Here is a 19,281-nt window from a genome sequence, read left to right as displayed (position 1 = left end):
AACCACCCAGACAGTGTAACACTGCCCAGGACCTCCTGTGATACTCAGCTCCTCCTCTGAATGCTTGTCATTAAACCTGTTCACCACCTCTTTGTCTGCAGAGGCACATCCCAACCTCTGCCACACGTGATGGGCCCAGTGATTCCACTGACATGGACATGGGTAATTAAACCAATTTTTAGCACCTTCTCTTCAGGATTATGCAATGCAATACTCCCTGTTACACTACAAATGGCTCCTAACCTTCCATCATGACTCCATAATCCCTCTCCAGCCAGGCAATGATAGGAACTGCTCAAGGCAGAACATGTGTCCAATAACCACACTCACTAATCAGCATTCATCTCCTCCACAGGAATTCAAATCACACTAAACCTCTAGTGAACCCAGGCAGAACTTCACTACATGCCTCTTATCTACAAACGCATATGAAGTCTCCCTCTCTACAGGTTTTTCATTATGCAGAGAAAGTTAAAAGCTAAAATTATCTCAATTCATCTGTTGTTAGCTCATCACTGAAACAATGGCTAACCAACAAGCAGGTTTTTCTAGGAAATGCCATGTTTCTTGCTTCATTCTTCTGCAAGGCAGCCTGGACTAGCTCAGGAGATGGTGAAGGGATTTAAGCAGAGAGTGCTTGGTTAAACCCAATGATAGAGGCCTGAAGCTCATCCTGCCAATGCCAGGACTGCAGCCAAATGCAATCAAACAATCCTATAAGTGTCTGTAAAATCAGATCTAGGAAACACTGGGGTGAGGAGGGGCGAATCTGTGTGGTGCTCAGTTGCCAGCTGGGCTAAAACCACAAGAAGCGAGAGAGAGAAAACTTAAAAAATATATTTTATAACTCACTCAAACAAGCTCATCAAGACACTGTGCAGGGGACATAAGCCTACCTCAGGCTGCCTTTCCCGCTCAATACCTGAAAAGCAGTGCTTAAAGCAAACAATCATTTTAATTTTGACATCAAACATAAACTGAAACATCTGGAGCTCACCATTAATTCCAAAACACTTTCCCACCAGGACTGTATAGTCAAGTTCACATTTCAAAGATAAGTACTTCTCTATTCACAATAATGAAGTTGCAGTCCAAAAACCCACCTCAAACCTACAGTGTTGTAAACTGCTTCCTCTCTGGTCATAAATCCTGCCTGGCTTCATACACCACAGCTATTTTAACTGGGAAGTTTCCCCATCCATCTTTCAACCCTTGTAACCCTCGCCCCGCCCTTTCCAATACACCAAAAGCAGATCTTGAGTCTGGCCTTGAAGCTCTTCATGGCACTCCGAGTTTGATCTACTGTCTTGTCACCCCCTACTCTCCCCCATCTGCTCTCCAAGTGCTGCCTGTGCAGGTCTCAGAGCGGGGCAGGCAAGAATGGGGATTAGGGGCATGCACCATGTTTGGGAGTCTGGATTACAGCTTTAGCTCAGGCCATGACAAATTGTGCAACCCCTTTGTATATGCTTCAGTCTCTGTCTGCAAAATGTTTGGTTTATCTTAACAGCTGAAAAACACTGAAAAATTGACTATAAGAAGGAAAACTCCTAGTTAAGAACTAAACGCAAAGAGCAGGCAGGGGTTCTTTCCTTGCACGCTTCTGGTTTTACTTCATTTTTTTCTATCCATTGCAAAATAACCAATTTAAAATCCTTCTTAGCATGTACCTCTAACTCCACACCAGCAAAATGCACTATTAGATAGACAGCAAACTGGGATTATTGTGTTCATGAAAGTTTTACCCATCAGTCCCTAACTCTTTTTCCTTCTGTCCTCTCATTTCTCATCCATGGGTTCCATCTTGCCATTTTCTTCACACTGGGGCAGCATTAGGATATTTGTTATTTGAGAGATGCTAACACCCTTAGTTTAAGTTGTAAACTGATCTTATGTAGCTGATTCATGCCTCAGAAAACTTCTACTCCAAAACAAAAGACAGTATATGAAAAAGACACAGACCACAGATAAATAAAATAGTACTTATGAACAGTAAATTATTACACAATAATTAGCTGTTATTAGTAGACTGCATGACAATTTTCAGTATTTAGAAGATAGCAAAACTGTCACCACAGATTATTCCCAAACTAAAGAATCAGGAAACATCTTGTCACTTCTAATACATGTGGAAAGAACATCTGCCCCCAACACTTGACTTAATTTCTTTCCTCACTGGAAGGAAGCCCTCAGCCTTGTCAATGGAACCTTCACCCTTGATAACTCAACCTTCCCATGCCAGCCCTTCCTTTTCTGGAAAGGAACAGAATTCCGTCTCAAATCACAGGACCCATTGTTCACATTGCAGTAAACATCTTAGAGAAAGGCTGAATCCTCTCCTATGTGCTCTGAGAAGTGTTTTGCCTCCTGTCTCTGTAGAAACCCTAGCACAATGTGCCCCCCAACAATAAAACTACCCAACTCTTCTCACCTTATTCGTATCGTAAAAGGATCTGTTTTGCTGTGTGATGGCTCCATTGGCTTCAAACAATCCACCACAGAATTTAGAGAGCTGGAAGGGGCCAGCCTTGTGTCTCTAGTAGAAATGATAAAAGAAAAAAAAAATTAAGAGACCACTGACTTTATATCAATCACCTGTAGCTTGCTTCCAAGTCAATTAATTCTGGCTAATCCTGAACAACTTTGTATCACAAAAAGCACAAATTTATTATAACAACTGTTACAAACAAAATAGCTGTCTGTGCTTGATGTGGTGCTCCACACCACATTTTCCAGCGTCCTATAAACGTACTGGTGGAATGGACTGGCAGAACACCGCACTCAAAAGCCACAGGCTCTCTGCTTTGACTCTCACACTACTTCCAACTATGGGGTTTGTCTCTAAAGAAAGAATAATTGTTTTTTCTGACTTAGCAGACAAACAGCTATTTTTATCTACAAGTTTATGGCCCATTCAACTATTTTTGGCCAGGACTCCAGAAAACACAATTTGAAGTGTAAAAACTACCACTGCAGACCCCATGGCTTCAGAGCATGACTTGAATCACAGAGCTAGTACAAAACAAAGAAAACTGTCAAGCAGGAGCAAGTGGGCTCCCCAGTAAAGAAGCTGCACACTGAACACAACACTCAGCCTCCCAGCACACCCAAGCAGTACCTTAAGCAGTACCTTATTTATCAATTAATTCAGGCAAAGCAAATATGCTGCTCAGAGCAGTCGTCCCCAGGTGTGTACTGAATGTAGAGCAAGCCCAACCTCATTAATAACTTCACAACTGCTCATTTCCACCTCTGGTCCCAACATCATGTGCTACTGGTGTGAACTGGTGCTTTAATAGTAGGGGTGGCATCTGTTCCCATTTTCTACACATTTTTCACCCCTGTATCATTAACTGCTATTACATGATGCTCTAGTTGATTCACTCTGGACAGACACACTCTAGCACTACGCTGGCTGTCCCACAACTGTGAACAAAGCTGCAAAGCTTCCACTGGAACAACGCTGAATGTGCTGTGCAAGATAAACATCCATCAGTATTAGGAAGTCCAAGGCCACTATACAGTGGAGATGTTCTATAAAATAAAAACGTCCTCTAAAATAAAATGCTGGAAACAGCACACAAATATGACTGGCTCGTAACAGCTTGTTTGGAAAAGTAACACCTCCATCTGGACTTCTGCATTTAATCTTCGCATGACAGATCATTTGGATCTATTAAAAGACTCACCTGGACATATAACAAGAGTGGGAGCTCACTCTTGCAGTAGCAGAGAACTCTAGAGTTGCCTTGGTATTTCCACAATACACAGTAAAGACATCACTTTTGGAAGCCTCTTTATTGAAAAACCATGATTTTTTCTTGGCAATTTAAGATCATTCCGTTTTCCACACACCTTAACATGCTCTGATGTCTTACCTGGAAAACACTGCAGAGCATCCGCCTACACTGGCCCGGGACTGCAGCAGTCTGTAGCAATCCACTGCACCCAGCTATCCATTGGGTTACTCCAGTCTGGCAGCTCTGCAATGAGGAAAAGGACACAAATACACAGAAATAGTTTAACTGTCCCTCTGCTTCCACAGGTTTTATTCATTCATACAATAAGAACAACATGGAGCTGTGTCAGGGGCATTTAGGCTGGATATCAGGGAAAGGTTCTTCCCCCAGAGGGTGCTGGCACTGCCCAGGCTCCCCGGGGAATGGGCATGGCCCCGAGGCTGCCAGAGCTCCAGGAGCATTTGGACAACGTTCTCAGGCACAGGGTGGGATTGTTGGTGTCTGTGCAGGGCTGAGCATTGGACTCATGGATCCTTGTGGGTCCCTTCCAGCTCAGGATATTCCATGATTCTAACAATCCTCAGATTCAACTCCCAACTTGTGCTTGACAAGAGTATAAATTTTGATTATGAAAATATTTTGCCTTCCCGTACAAGTATCCAACCCAAGTCTGATGGCAGAAACAGATGAATGGAAGGAAATGGTGGGCTGTCTACATCATAAAACCACACAACTTCTCTGTCTATACAATAAATTCAAATGCTTAAGAAGCATTCTTCAATTGACTGAGTAAGCTCTAAAAAGCCCTCATCCAACTCAGCTTTTCTGCATCTTTCTCTTACTTTACTCAGGCACAACTAAGAATTTTGGTATTCCAAAAGCACATATTGTCCCAATAAATTTCAGTGAAGATAATTATTTTCTGTCATGAAAACGTCAGCAATACAAAGAAGAGGTGGGGCTTTTTTTGCCTGCACTTTCTTTGCACCTTTCACTTTCTGTAATATTCAAGTTAGTACAATATTTGCCTCCTTCATACATGCTCTACATTAATACTGAAAATAATGTGTATCTTATTAGAATGGAGATGTCATTTTCTGATAAAAATAGCTTCATTTTTGGTTGGCCGCAAAGATGGTTACGAGACTGAAGCATCCAACATAAGGAGAGTATTAGTTTTCATAAAAGAAGACTTCAGGGAAATCTTATCAATTTGTATTAATATCTGGTGGGGTGGGCAGTCAGATTGTCCCTGGTGGTGTGCAGTGAAAGGACAACCACAAGAACATCAGATCTGCCCAGAGATAAGAGGAACCAACACAAACCAACCTGAGTTGCTGTTCCTCTCCTGTGACCTGCACAGTCACCGCTGTCCCTCAGGTGCGGCCATCACAGGCCATCACAGGCTGTGTCCCTCAGCTCCTCCCAGAGCTGCACTTTGAATTGGTTAAGGGAACTGGTTTGGGGTTTTAAAAAGTGCAAAGGGAGAGGTGCTGTCCCATGACAAATGTAATTAGTATTCACTGCTACTACACCTTCCCACTTCTACTGTAGCAAGACTACTCAGGCTTCTGCTCTTTGAACGTAACATCACTGTCAGCAAGTGAAATTAGAAAAAATATACACTTCTATCCACAAAAACATTTCATCTGAGTCCCACAAAGTACTTTTTGAGATAATCTAGTGTTCTGACACAAACAGTTTAACAAACACCTCTGTGAGAAAGAAGTAACCTTTTTTTTGTGAACAATTACTAAAAGATTTCAAGGATCTGACAGAACTTTTTTTCTCATTAACATGCCCATGGCATGGGATGCTCATTAACATGGGATATGGTTTAAAGCTTGAACATACTGAGGTTTAGAACTGTTGAAAAGCACAAATGCAACAAAACTGGACAGAGACATATGAAAACAAAAAATAAGCATAAGCACACTTAAAAGCTGTGAGGTAATAAACAATCCAGTAATGAAGAAAACAGACACCAGGAGATAGCAGGGAATATGAGGAGCTAAGGAATTTTCTCTAAGCCAGCATTACTCTGCTGGACACAGCCTTCCTTTCAAATTACAAGTGCTACTTTTGCTTCTCCCCTTGGCTGAAAGAAAATGTACCAAGTCTAAACAGAACAGGATTACTCAGGAATAGTCTGCAGACAGCTGCCTTGTCAAGACAGAGATGAAAGAATATCACTAGCCTTCTAAATCCTCTCGGCAACCTTTTGGAAAGTCTTAGGTAGCAGACAAGCTATTCATCAAGGTATCTTGGACAAAAGCCAGATTTATTGTAATGCCAGTATTAAGGAGCAGAGCTGAAATGTCAGGGCTGTATCATACACCAGGAGCTCAAAATCAGGCAAGAAACAAATTTTCCTTATTTCCAGTAAAAGGAAGAAATAGAGAAAGTTTTAAGACTCATTTTCATACAATTAGGCAATCACTAAATTCTCATGCAGAAACAGGTGCTGAAGAATGCCAGGGATGAGCAGCTCTTGAGCTGAAGCTGAGCATACTTCAGATGACAAAAATGGGAGATAACTACACAATCTCCTCTCTAAAGAGAAACCTTTCTGGTTAGGCTGAAAAATGGAATCAGCTTACTTTTTGCCACATGAATGCCAGGAGCAGCTGCCTAAGGAGCTGCCAGGGACAGGTAAGCCCAGGAGGCAAATCCTTCCCCTTCAGAAGCAGTTTTCATTGCAAACCCTGCCCTGGGGGTGCAGCTCTACAGACAGCTGAGACCTTCTGGTGCCTCACAGCTTCCCTACTGCTCTCCCTGCTCCTTTCCTGCCTGGCTCCCCCCTGCCTGTCTGCTGACCATTGTCTCTTTAATGCTTTCAAACTGCAGAACCTGTTGTCACTGTTCTGCTGCTCCAGCACTTGGATCACGGGGGCCAAGAAAAAGGCAGGCAACAGAGCAAGGACAAAGCACAGAGAAAGGGTAGGGTTAGGAGGGAGAAGGCAGGAACTCAAGGTCACTGCGTTTCAGCTGCCCTCGGGCAGATTTGTGCTTGACCGCTTTAATCTTGAGATTGGAGAGGGCAGGGCTCACTCACCATGCTAGGGGAAACCACACCCTGAGCCATCAGCTCAGAGTACCCGGGGACTAATTTCATAAGTGGATATTGTCCCCATACCAAAGGCCTTTCCTGTCCCTGGGAAATTTGTCCCCACTTAGCAGCACTGGCCACCCTGCGTGGTGATATAAGATCACACCCAGCTACAAAATTCTGTTTTCTAGCCAAAATGTTAAAAAGAGGAACTCTGCTGCAGATGCTTCAAAGGCTAATAGAAAAAAAAAAAAAAAAAATGCACACAGATGAATGGGAAGGAAGAAAGGAGTGGAGTCATTGGAAATCCACACTTTCACAGGAACCCAAACACTTCCAATCTGAATCACAGAACCACTAGGGCTGGAAAAGCCCTCTAAGATAATCAAGTCCAACCATTAACCCAGCACTGCCAGGTTCATTATTAATCGATGTCACCGAGTGCCACATCCACATGGTGTTTGAATACTTCCAGGGACAGTAACTCCACCACTGCCCTGTGGTGGTGCCAGTGCCTGACCAGTAACACAGGAATTAGAATCCTTACATTATTCTTGCTATCAAACAACTCCAGAGTGAGAGGGGAAGGTCCCATAAGGGCAGTGCCGACCCCCTAGGGCACACACTGAGCCCAGCAGGGGAGTCCCACTGGCAGGCACGTGTCTCTAGTCCCCACCAGGAGCCCAAACCCTTACACAACAGAATCACGGGATTAATTAGATAGGAAAAGACGTCTGAGATCATCGAGTTCAACCTATGACCCCAACACGACCATGTCAACTACACCATGACTCTGAGTCCCTTAAACACCTCCAAGGGATAGTGACTCCAACACCTCCCTGGCAGGCCCTTCCAATGCCTGACCACCTTTTCAGTGAAGAAATTCCTCCTGATGTCCAAGCTGAACCTCCTCTGGCACAGTTTGAAGCTGTTTCCTCTCAACCTGCCCCTTGTTCCCTGAGAGCAGAGCCCGAACCTCTCCTGTCAGGAGTTGTGCAGAACCAGAAGGTGCCCTCTGAGCCTCCTTTCCTCCAAGCTGAGACCCCCAGCTCCCTCAGCCACTCCTGGTGCTCCAGCCCCTCCCCCAACTCCGTCCCCATCCCTAAACACCCTCCAACCCCTCACTAACCCTTCTGCAAACACAAACTCCGCGGGAAAAGCTCGCTCCGCTGCTTCAGCAGACATCGGGTGCGAGGCCACAGGGCGGGAAGGGAGCAGCCCCCGCTGACACCCCTTGGGCTGCGGGGGAAAGCCGCCACAGGGGCGGCGCGGGGACAGCTCCACACGCGGCTCACCCCCTCAGCACCAGCGCTCTCTCCCCTCCTTCCTTCCCTCCCGCCTCCCTCCACTTACCAGGGCCCGCGCCAGCGCCGCCATCAGTCCCCGGCGCCGCTTCCGCCGGCGCGACCCTGCCCCTTCCGCGGGAAGCGCCGGGCCAGATGGCGGCGTGAGGCGGGCGGGTAGCGCGGCTCTGCCCCGCAGCACCGGGAGCCTTCCCCGGCGTGCAGCAAGCCGGTAATGGCACGCTCGAGAGAGTAAATATGTAATTGTGTTTCCGTGGGAAGGAGACCACCTTTCCACGGTATTTAAAGCGCAGGTGTAGGCTGCCCATGGGAGGTAAATGTTAAGGAAGCTTCCCATTCTGACCATTCTGTAACGCCTAGGCAGTCACACTGCCAAAGGTCAGAGACTTTCACTGCTGGAACCGAAGCCTCTCCACAGTGGGGCTCAAAGGAGCCGAAGGGTGTCCCTGCGTTCCCCACTCTCACAGTCAGACCAGATTCCCCACAGCAGAGTCTCACATTTCTCTTTCCACAAAACAATTTTTTCACAGCGCAGGAGCACAGAAACAGCTCAAGGCAGTGCCTCCAGGGAGGGACTTTGAACGCCCGGGCTGTTACACCTTCACAGTCCAAGCACAGCAAAGTCTCGGCTCTTTCTCGTGAGTCTTTGGCTCCCATTCCCTTCTCGGTGTCCATCCACTTCCTTGGCTCCTGCTGTGCTTCTCAGTGCCGCCCGGACCTGTCTTTGTGCCCTTTGTTAACCAGAGGCTGGCAGCTCTTGGCTCCCACCCAGAGCTCAATCTGCAGCTCGATCTGCAGTGTGCAGGCCGAGTTACCTGGACCAGATTTATTTCTCAACAGTTTTCTGACCTTTCACATCTTGTGTAGGAGCAGTTCCTGGATCTATTCTGTTTTGGAGCAAATTTTGCAATCAAATGGCAAAAGTGAAAGTGAATCAAAGAAAGTGAATCAAAGCACCTTTCCTTGAGAAGGGAAACACTTATTCCTCCTGTTGGTGCTGCAGGTGATCATCTGCCTAGTGGTGGTAAAGGCCAGCAAGACTTTTCTGTCCTCAGCAATCCTCAGATGTATTCAGTATTGGAGGTATATCATAAATTTTGGTGATGGGCCCCTGAATGGAAATGACTGCTTTTCCGTGGGAAGGAAAGCAAGTTGCCCCAGTGTTCCAGGTGCAGATGATGGGCTGCCCAACCAGAGGTAAAGGCCAGCAAGACCTTTCTTTCTTGTGTTGTAGCAATCCCTGGACATGTTCAACCTTGGAGCTGAGTTCCTGATGCCAAAGTGGGATCTGCATGTAAATGACACTACCTTTCCCTGAGAAAGGAAGCGCCTAGTCCTGCTCTTGGTGCTGCATATGATCATCTGCCCAATGGAAATAAAGGTCAGCAAGATTATTTATTTCAGAGTTGTGCAAGCCTGCGTGCTCGGTGATATTCAACAAATCCAGCAGGCCCTAGCAGACTTTGTACAGCACTTTTTAGACACAGAAATTCATAGTTAGTAACTTCCCAAGTACAGCCCCTCTATTAGGATTGATTAGTTGTTTCCGTGCGTAACCTAGGAATCCTTTTGACCTGTAGGTATGATGTAGGTATTACAATGAACACAGTTCACCTATGGGATACATGGACCTTGAGTATTTTGCGAGGTTAGCAATGTAGACATAGACATACATCAACATCTTGATTCACTCCATCCTTAAAGCTTGTTAGTTACAGGATGTCCATGGGTAGGGGATGCTCCTGCTCCCTGTTCTGCTGCCAGGGTCTCCTTTCTTGATCATTAGGCTTGAAAGTATACAAAGAACTTACACCAAAGAACATCCTGACTTAAGATAATCTTGACATATTCCACATTTTTTCAACAGCATGGGAGGCTCCAGGTCTCTGCTGGGGTTTGGTTTGGAAGGGGCAGAGGCGGCAGATCTGCGCCTGCTCACTGCTGTCAGCCATGTCCTGGGGGATGGTGGCTCTACCCTAGGGCAGCAGGGAGAGCAGCATGGAAGCAGCCATAGCTCCCGTAGCTGAGGTTGGTCAGGCCATCCTGGCTGTCCCAAGCACTGGTGTGAGCCTGCACACATGTCAGCAGTGGGATAGTACCAGGAGAAAACTACAGAGTCCTTCACCCAGAGACCTCAGAGCCAGCAGCTTGCTGCCAGGAGCCATCCCGCCTGTCCCTGGTGCATATTCTGTGCCAAGAGCCATCCCGCCTGTCCCTGCCACTAGTTGCCTGCTCCTGGCTGCTGCTGGCACCAGCTTTCACAAGGCCACAGAGTGAGCCTGAACAGTGACCCAACGGGGTGAAGCAAGCTGGCTTGTTTTGCCAGGTTAGACGGAATCTGGATCACATCTGCATCACCTCACAAACGCCAGTGCTGGTGCAGATGTGAGCGGCAGCAGCTGGGGCAGGCAGCGAGTCTGCGCTGCCGGCAGCAGCGCTGGCTTAGAGGGCTTAGGGAACCATAATATTCTCCTCCTCTCTTTCCCAGCGCGTTAACTGGGATGTCAGCTTCTCAGGAGGGCAGTAGCAGCTGCTTTAATGGCCCTGAAACTTCACAGTAGTCCTTAGAAATCTTTCATATGTTCTTAAATATTGGGCCTCAGGGGGCCAATGGAATCACCTGTCTGGACTTCCTATCCACAGGCATCCCAGGTCCCTGTGCTTGCAGCTGGCCTTTCCCGAGATGCTCTGATTCCCCACAGCTATCTGCTGAAAAGGGTTTAGCTGTGTCTGACAAGGTGTTTAGAGAACAAGTTCTTCTGACGAGGCAGGATGTTGAACAATGCAGGGAACTGTGGGATCTCTGTTGGGGAAATGCTACATTTCATTTTGTTCTTGTGCCTGCAGCAAATTCCAGGCAGGAAGGTTAAAGCTGGTTTTGTTGCTTTCTATTTGCTTAGCTGCCCTTTGTGCACTACTCTCAAACCAATATTAAATACCATCATTAACAGCAAATTTATTTGGGAAGGCGATGGAGAGGAGTGATTACACTTTTCTGAATCCTCTTTGCTATTATTGAGTTACAGCCATTAAAAATGACGATGCTTAAGAGGCCCTAAAATGTGTAGTCATGCAGAGAAAAGGCTCTTGCCATAAGCAGTGTTTGTCAGTGATGTGACATGGTCTGTCCACCATAGTGGACACTTTCCAACTCAGAGCTGTGTCTGATAAATATTGACACTTACCTGGGTTTGTCTTAGTCCTACCTAGAGATGCACAAAGAGATTCTGACACATTTCAGCTGGAGAAAGTTACTGTCCCACCTGAGATTCCTCTGCCTGTCACTGCTCCATGTAGCACCAAGCCCTTTCCCTATCAGTCTGCCTGAACACAGCTCCCAGAGGGAACAGAACAGCACAGCCTCTGATGGGATATGAAGCTAAAAGAATTGGCTGTGGACCTGAGTTTCAATTTTAGTTTCAGTTCTGAAGGGATTCCCTCAGTCAGAGCACTGGCAATCTATTCCCTTTTACATACATTTTAGCTGTCCTCAAGCTCCTCCACTCAGCTCTGCTCAGTGGGCAGCTCCACAGATTGTGGGTCTTACATCTGAGATAATGCATCTTCCATGTGGAAGTTTCTCCTCTTCCTGGGAGATTGTCACCTGAGGCTGAGAAACTCACTGTGACATGTTTTCTGAAACATGTTGGGGAACATCAACAATGGCCTCAGGTGTTCATGTGGCTGAACAGGAAAGAAGAGTCAGAAAGTATATGATGATGTTTAATGTACCTAATGAATTATAAAGTAAATTTATTATTATTTATAATAATAATTCATTAAGACATTATATTAAGACATTATATTTAATGGGCCTCCTGATTTGGCCTCAATCCTGTCTTCTCTTTAACTTCTCCCAGGGTGGTTTGGAGGTCATCACTACCACTCTCATTCCTTTTTGTCCTAATTAACAAGGAATGACAAATAACTTTTAAACAAAGACATTTAAATATTTGATCTTCCTGGCATCCTCATTCCCCATCAGCACATAATTTTCTTTTGAATGTTATCATAGCACATGCTCTTCCTGTTTTCACACAGAAAAACAGACTGACCATTTTTATGCAGGCCTGTGCTTTCATATTTTAAAATGTTAAATATGCAGGTTAACTGACCATCTTGAAATAAAGTCCCATAACAGCATTTTGTATATTTCTGTTCTTGGACAAATGAAGAATGAAAATCAGCTTGATACAGCAATTGTTAGCCCAACATTTGCTGGGGGGAGCTCCCTCCTTCTGAAAAACAAACAGAGCTTTAGACCAGGGCAAAAGTACAAGTCTTTCAACTTCGATCTTCCCTCTGCTCATTCTTGAATTCCTGTCTAAGTAAAGGTTTAGAAATCGTATAAATTTTCCTTCTTAACCACCTGCTCCTGCTTCTGCAGAAGTAAAGTCAAAGGAATCTCATGGTCATGTGAGGAAAGAGGATCTGTCCATGTTACCTGGGACAAGCAGGGCTGGGACATTCTAGCTAACAAGAGGGAAAATAGTCCACATGGGTATTCCAGGAAACTCTGGAGATCATAATAAAGAGAAACCCAATAGAAAAAACTCAGTTCGAGTCCAGCAGGTCTTATTAATTCTGGTTCTGGGCCAATAGTGCAGAAGTGCCAGCTGGCCCCCACAGCTACGTGAGTGTCTTTCCCAGTGCTCCAGGTTCTGAAAGGGCTTTGTATGTACCACCGGAGCCAGTGTGGATCTGGCATTGCACCCTGTCTCATGCATTCCTTTAGGACTGGAAGTGCAGGTCAGTGATAACATACACCTTGGAGCACTGGTGTATGTGGATTGACTTATTCCAGAACTTTCCTGGATGTGTCTGCACTGCTCTTAGCAGAACTCCGAGTTCCAGCAGAGTGGTGAGGGGCCATCTGACCACACGGGGAAACCCGAGTTCACTAGATTCCTGCCTCTGGCTGTTGCTGAAGGAAAAGGGCATTTCTAAGCTTGAACTGGTAGTTCATAAACAAATTTGTCATACTTCACTCTTGCAAAATTTTTCTCCTTTTCATATGGAGTAAATCTGAAAACTTTGAGGCCAAGTCCACCCTTAGGAAAACATTACAAGCTGAAAAAGGACTTTTAATAGAAGAAAATTATATTTTAGCTTTTAACATAAAGGTGCTTAGTCCTCCCCATAAGACTCAGCTTGGGATGTTAGTGTGCATACATTTTGTAATTGCCGTGCCCAGGAAAAATGCTATTTAAAAATATGAAATTAAGATGTATTTTTCAATAAAAATGCAATCCTTACAATTCACTATGGACCTTGAAAGGTTTGGCAAGTATGGAGATCAATTCCCTGATCTGGAATTCCTTGGCTAGAGGTGCAAACCAGTCCTTGCTCTGGTCTCAAGAAGGGAGTTACCCCTCTTCTGCACCAGTGCTGCAGGAGGAAAAGCAGATGTGAAGTAGAACAAGCTGCTCAGTGCTGCACCTCACTGCGTTTGGTGAAGCCTGGCAAGCACAACCTGAACTCCATGGCTGAACTGTTCAGGGGGAGTAGAAATAGAACCTGGTTACTTTTTCCAGGCTTTTATATCCTAGTGGCTGCTGCTACTGTTAAATATGATAAACTCCTGTTTGTTCACATTAGCCTGCCATCAATACTCCCTGTTTGCTGGGCAAGCCCAGGACATTCCCCTCCCCACCTGTCAAATCTGGAGTGTGCTTTGGCACCGTGCCACTGCAGTCTCAACGACTTGAGCAGAAACGAGACATCCCAGTACTTAAGCTGCCTCTGTTTCATGAGCTTTTCTTCCCATCTGTCTGCTTTCCGAAGAAGAAAGTGTTTGCTGGTCAGAGAGGTTTTCCACTTGCGCGTCCTTCAGCTTTCCATTACCTCTCCGAGGTTATATGGGGTGCAGGGCTATACACTGTACTGTACTATATGCAGAGGTGTTCAGACTTAATTTATTCCCTTCTCCTGGATAAAGATTATTGCAGCTGTGTGTTTTGGAAAACTATCAATGAAGGGAGTTCAGCTCATACAACACACTTTCAATAGGGTACTGTACTCTATATTTCCAGGTTCTGTTTTAATTACACTTGCATATTAGCTTGGAGGAAGCTGAAATCTGGAAAATGTTTTCTCATATACCATGTCTTAAACCTTCCTGACCTTCTGTTTTATACCAAGTACTTTTATGTTTGTGATGAAAACCATATAATATGGGGCAAGGTCTGGCTATCCCGGATAATCTACCAGAGACACGCTGTCAGTCCTTCCTAGCAAAGACTGAGCAGCTCTAACTGAGAAATGTCCCCACCATCCCTCACCCCACCATCTTCCAGCAGTCATTCCTTCTTCCCTCCCTTCACATGGCTCCCAACAAGAGCCCCATGCTGTGAACAGAGCATGCAGTGGCAGGGAGAGGCTCCTGCTGCTCCGAAGAATCTTGAGGGACTGAGTTACAGGATGGCTCGTGCAGTGCCAGTGTACTGCCTGTATCCCAGAAAAACAAGGAAAAGGCCCTGCCTCATTAGAGGGGCTGTGTCCAGCAGTGCACTCCTACAGCTTCCCAGAGGCTGGTGAGCCAGAACAGCCCAGGAGCCCTTGGGGTGCCTGAACAGTGGCTCCTCCTGGGCCAGGGGAGCAGATGCTGCTCTGGGGTGTCTGTACTGGCTGCACTGGGCACCACTGGGAAACAAAAAAAATAAAACAAAACAAAACAAAAAAACAAAACAAAACCAAACCAAACAAACAACCCCCCCCAAAAAAAACCAAAAACAAACAAAAAAACCCCTACAAACAAAAAAACAGACACCAAAAACAAAACCAAACAACCCAACAACCAAACAACCAAAAAAAAACCCGACACAAAAAACCAAACCCCAACCACCTAGTGTCCAGAATTTAAGCCTCCTTAAGACAGCTGGCACTGTGCTGGGAGAGCATGGCATTGGTGGGAACTCTGGCACAGCATGTGCCCTCTGCCAGGAATAAGCAGCTACAAGCATGTTACGAGCAGGTTGCAAGCAGGCTACAAGCAGGTTACAGAGGTGCCCTATGGACTCAAAGCAAGAGGTGCAAACCTCCTCCAGCAGTCTGAGACCATGTGCTTCCTACGGCTGACAGCAGAACAAAATGTGTAGGAATCGGGCATCTGATCTAGAGCAGCTTTCAAGCAAACTATGAATCTATGCCAAAGAGAGCACATCTTGATTTTCACATCCTTAGGATGTCTGGAGAATGTCCTGGGACAAAGGGAATATGTGTGAATATGTGTGAGCAGCAGAGGGTTTGTCAGTCCCCTGCCCAGCTCTTGAAGCCCATAACCTCACCATTCCAGAAGTACAGATTGCTGCCAGCATCTTTCTTCTATGACTTCTTGAAGAGCTCACGCCTCCTGGAGGCATAGGATGGGGGCGACCCCTCCAGCCTGGGACCCTCGGCTCTGCCCTGGAGCCTGGCACTGACAGGGCTAATGAGGTCCCACCTTCACTTGTCCCAACACCTCACCCTAAAAAGCAAAGTAACTTTTACTTCATAATGAATAACAGAAATTACATAAATCATATCAAATCATGGCATTGAACTGTTTTTTAACTCAGCTGTAAACAAGGATTTTCAACTCTGAGGCAAGAACTTATAAAATGGAAAGCTTTTCATTAGAAAGCAGTGATTATGGAAAAGCAGGGTTGGTCATAATAGAAAGCTGATTCTGAACTCCTAATGTGATGCTGGAGCTGAGAGGGAAAGCTGATCCCCAAACTGTAAAGGTCAAAATCCAGTAAAAGTAGAAAGTTAGTAGTGCCTCTGTGGCGTTGATGAGACTCTTACTGCAACATTAAATGAATTCTGGTGTTTACATACTGAAAGTATTTAGAGAAGTGAGAGCCTAAAGGAAAAAAATCAAGAAGAAAAAAAATCTGTTAATGAAGGTGCACAGCAAAAGCAGAGCAAAGTCGATCAACCTCTTCCACAGAAAATAAGAGAAAAACATTCATCACAGTCTGCTCAGGTAGAACAATGCCCATGGGAGCAAGTTTTTTCATGCAGCAGACAAAGAAGCCAATTCAGTAATTCAAAGTGGAAACTGGACAGTAAGTAGAAATAGCTGCTTATTAAAAAATGAAGTGCTAATATTCCCAGAATTAGCTTAGAGCTGAATGTGGTGAGCTTTTTAAAACTTTCGGTTTTTAAATCAATCCTGGATCTCCCTTTCCAAATATGTAATACCCAGCTATTTATATAGCGTCATTTAATTCCCTGGAACATTAAAAATATGCTTAAAAAAAAACTAACAAAAAAAAAAAAAAAAAACCCAAAAAATACACCAAACCCACTAGATGGGAAAAGAGACACCACATCAGACAGCCATGCTCCTCTAACAGGACAGTGGCCAACGCCTGGTAAGCCCTACTGGTTTGAGCCACAATGTCCCATTGTACCAGTTTATTCTGAGTTTTGGGCTTCATATGGAAGAACAGTTAGACCATGGATCCCATGGAGCTCACCTTCTGTAGGAAACAGCAGATCCCTACAAAGAAAATAAAGTCAGGACAAATGTGCAGCAAGATTTTCTTGATAGAGCTTTTGAACTTCCAGCTGCCAGGGGCTCAGAAAGTCCCATGGACTCATGGTAAGCTGCTTTTAATGGAGTTTTCTTTTTTTTTTTTTTTTTTTTTTTTTTTTTTTTTTTTTTTAATAGATATAAATTTTAGCATCCCAACCAGGGTGTGCTCAGGAGCTGGGCTACCCTGTGGGAATCAGTGTCTTTCTGTTTGCTTCAAGCCTGTCCTGAGCCACTATCATTTGGTGCACTGTGGTTCTAGTTTGGGAGAAAACTTGCTCCAGTTCACATTCTTAGTCCTCACCACTTTTCCTTCTTGCCCCAGTCACCTTTCATTGAAGGGCTCCAGTCTCATTATTTCTCTCACAGAAGCTGTTCCATACTTCGTGTCCTTACTGCCCTTCTCCAGCTCTTTTGTATCCCAAAGTGTTTCAGAGTTGAGTACAGTGGTTGCATACTGTCTTCTCATTTATTCTCTATTTCCCATTCAGCCATTCCTAAAGTTGTATTTGCTTCACTGATGGCTGTAAAACCTGAACTGACACTTCAAGGACTCAGAAGTAAAGTTTTTTACCTAGGGTAAGCAAGAGCTCATCAGGCCAAATGATCCTTATTGTTCTTTTTGCCCTTATCACCTGAAAATTAAATTGCTATCCTTCAACCACATTATTAGATTCAGTCAGTATCAACAGCCCCATAAGTTGCTTATGATTGCCAGTTGAGAACAGTCACCCTTTAAAATACTGAATTAAGTTCCTTTTCTCTTGAGACTCCCAAACCTCTGGAATTTCCCCCAAATCCCAAGATTTATTAAAAATCAGTAGGCTTACTGGTGCAGGTTAAGTGTTTTAAAACTGACAATGCCAGCACATGCTCCTCATCACTTTCTTATCTTACTGGCATGGGTAATATTTCACTACTGTTGCAAGAAGTGAATTATTTCTTATGGCTTTTTCTCTTACCAAAAATATAATGTTTTGAGAGACAGATAGCCCCGCTGTGTTTTGAGATGAAGATCAGGTCATTTTACAAGAATTCCAAAGAATCAATTTGTGTTTAAAGTTTCTCTGCCACTGAAAGATTCCATCTTATATTTTCTGGAGCTTAATGATCGAATATTATTATGCTCCTTCCAGATGCTCAAATCCTTTCTTTCTCTCCTCTCTCCTTGCTCACACTCAGTGTTTCTTACCTGTCTCTTGACTAATCCAGTAGCTGTTCTCACAGTGCTCCTGAACCACCAGGCTGGCTGTAACTAGGTGTTTACCTAAGAAGACAGGAAGTAAAAGAATCAGTTAAATGTGGAAACATGTACTTTCAGTCCTTCCTCGAGGTCAGATCAGCTGTTCCCCAGGGAGTGTGCAGGGGTAGGTGTCTGTCTCAGTCCTGCTTTGCAATCTGTCCAGCTTCATGCTCGTGAGGCACAAGCAGGAGTGTGACTTTCCCAGTAGCAGTGGGAGACACGGGGAGTTCCCCCTCCTGGTGCCTCCAGCCAGGCAGAAATGCAGCAGGGAAAAGGAACTGAGCCCAAGCTCTCATCACCTTGGGAATTCAAAAACCTCCCAACGAACCCAGGGACTCTTGTGTTTAATAGGAGCCTCTCCATTCCCTTTGTCACCTAGCCAATACAATCCTCTTGTGCCTGCAGCTGAATCCCAACAGGACAGAGGGACCCAAATACCAGTATGTGTCCCCAGCCAGGAGGCTCATTTGGGACACTGTTCCTGGTGTCATTCACCAACTCCTGCTCAGCACAGACGCTACAGCTTGCTCTCCCAGGGCCTGGCTATTCCCTCTTGCTCTTGGGGAAGCTGCTTACTTTAGCACTCTGAATCAGCTGTTGGAGCCAAGGGCTGCTGAGAAAAGCACAAAAATGCCAAAGTTAAGCATTTTGTAAAGTCCAGAGCTACCTTTAACCCCTGGCTGCACATGGCTAGAAGAAGGCAGACTGCTTATGCCTGAGGCCTGGCAATGACATCTGTGATCCACCTGAAAGTCTCATAAATGAAAGTCCCTCATCATCCAGACTCAGGTTTCTAATCTCTGTTGGTTTGGATTTCCACAATAGCACACATGGCCACAGTCAGTTTTGTGGGAAAGTTACTGCTGTTTCTGTCTGTTCAATGCCACTGTCAGAAATTATTTGCCTCTGCTGAGCTTTTGAAGTATTGTACCAGCAAAGGTGTGGCCAGCAGGATCATTCCTGGCAGGGATCATTCCTATGGCAGGAATCATTCTCCAGTGCTGGACACTGGTGAAGCTGCACCTTGAATTCTGGGACTAGTTCTGGGTCCCTCATGACAGGAAAGACATTGAGGGGCTGGAGTCTGTCCAGAAAAGAGCAGTGAAGCTGGAGAAGGGTCTGGAGCACAGGTGTGATGAAAAGAAGCTGAGAGAACTGGACAGGCTCAGCCTGGAGAAAAGGATACTCAGGAGGGAAGTTGGAGCCAGGTGAGGGTTGGTCTTTTCACCCAGGTAACAAGTGACAGAACAAGAGAAAAAAGCTTCAAGTTATGCCAGTGGAGGTTTAGGTTGGATATTGAGGTCAGCTTTTTCATGGAAAGGGTGGTCAGTCACTGAACTGGCTGCCCAGGGCAGTGGTGGAGTCACTGTCCCTGGAGGTGTTCAAAAATGTGTGGATGTGGCACCTGGGGACAGGAGTTAGTGGTA

The 19,281-nt window shown here is 45.2% G+C and overlaps 1 protein-coding gene across 3 annotated transcripts in view; it reads right to left on the bottom strand.

The window, feature by feature from the left end:
* The window catches only part of LOC120759948 (ubiquinol-cytochrome-c reductase complex assembly factor 1), a 47,045-nt gene extending 38,847 nt beyond the window's left edge, over nt 1-8,198 (bottom strand). The window contains exons 1-3 of one of the 3 annotated variants that reach the window (XM_040079695.2): nt 8,143-8,198; nt 3,879-3,983; nt 2,432-2,536 (exon numbers count right to left, since the gene is read on the bottom strand). In XM_040079695.2, coding sequence (XP_039935629.1) covers nt 2,432-2,536; nt 3,879-3,983; nt 8,143-8,166 — 234 coding nt within the window. In that variant the 5' untranslated portion in view covers nt 8,167-8,198. Of the gene's footprint in view, nt 1-2,431; nt 2,537-3,878; nt 3,984-7,918; nt 8,101-8,142 lie in introns of those variants that run through there. The other 2 variants (XM_040079696.2, XM_040079697.2) reach the window with 2 other exon arrangements.
* Between the last annotated feature and the right edge of the window lie 11,083 nt (nt 8,199-19,281).

This window comes from Hirundo rustica, chromosome 16, assembly GCF_015227805.2.
Source record: "Hirundo rustica isolate bHirRus1 chromosome 16, bHirRus1.pri.v3, whole genome shotgun sequence".
Lineage (NCBI taxonomy): Eukaryota > Metazoa > Chordata > Aves > Passeriformes > Hirundinidae > Hirundo > Hirundo rustica.
This window is presented reverse-complemented; position numbering and strand designations above follow the sequence as displayed.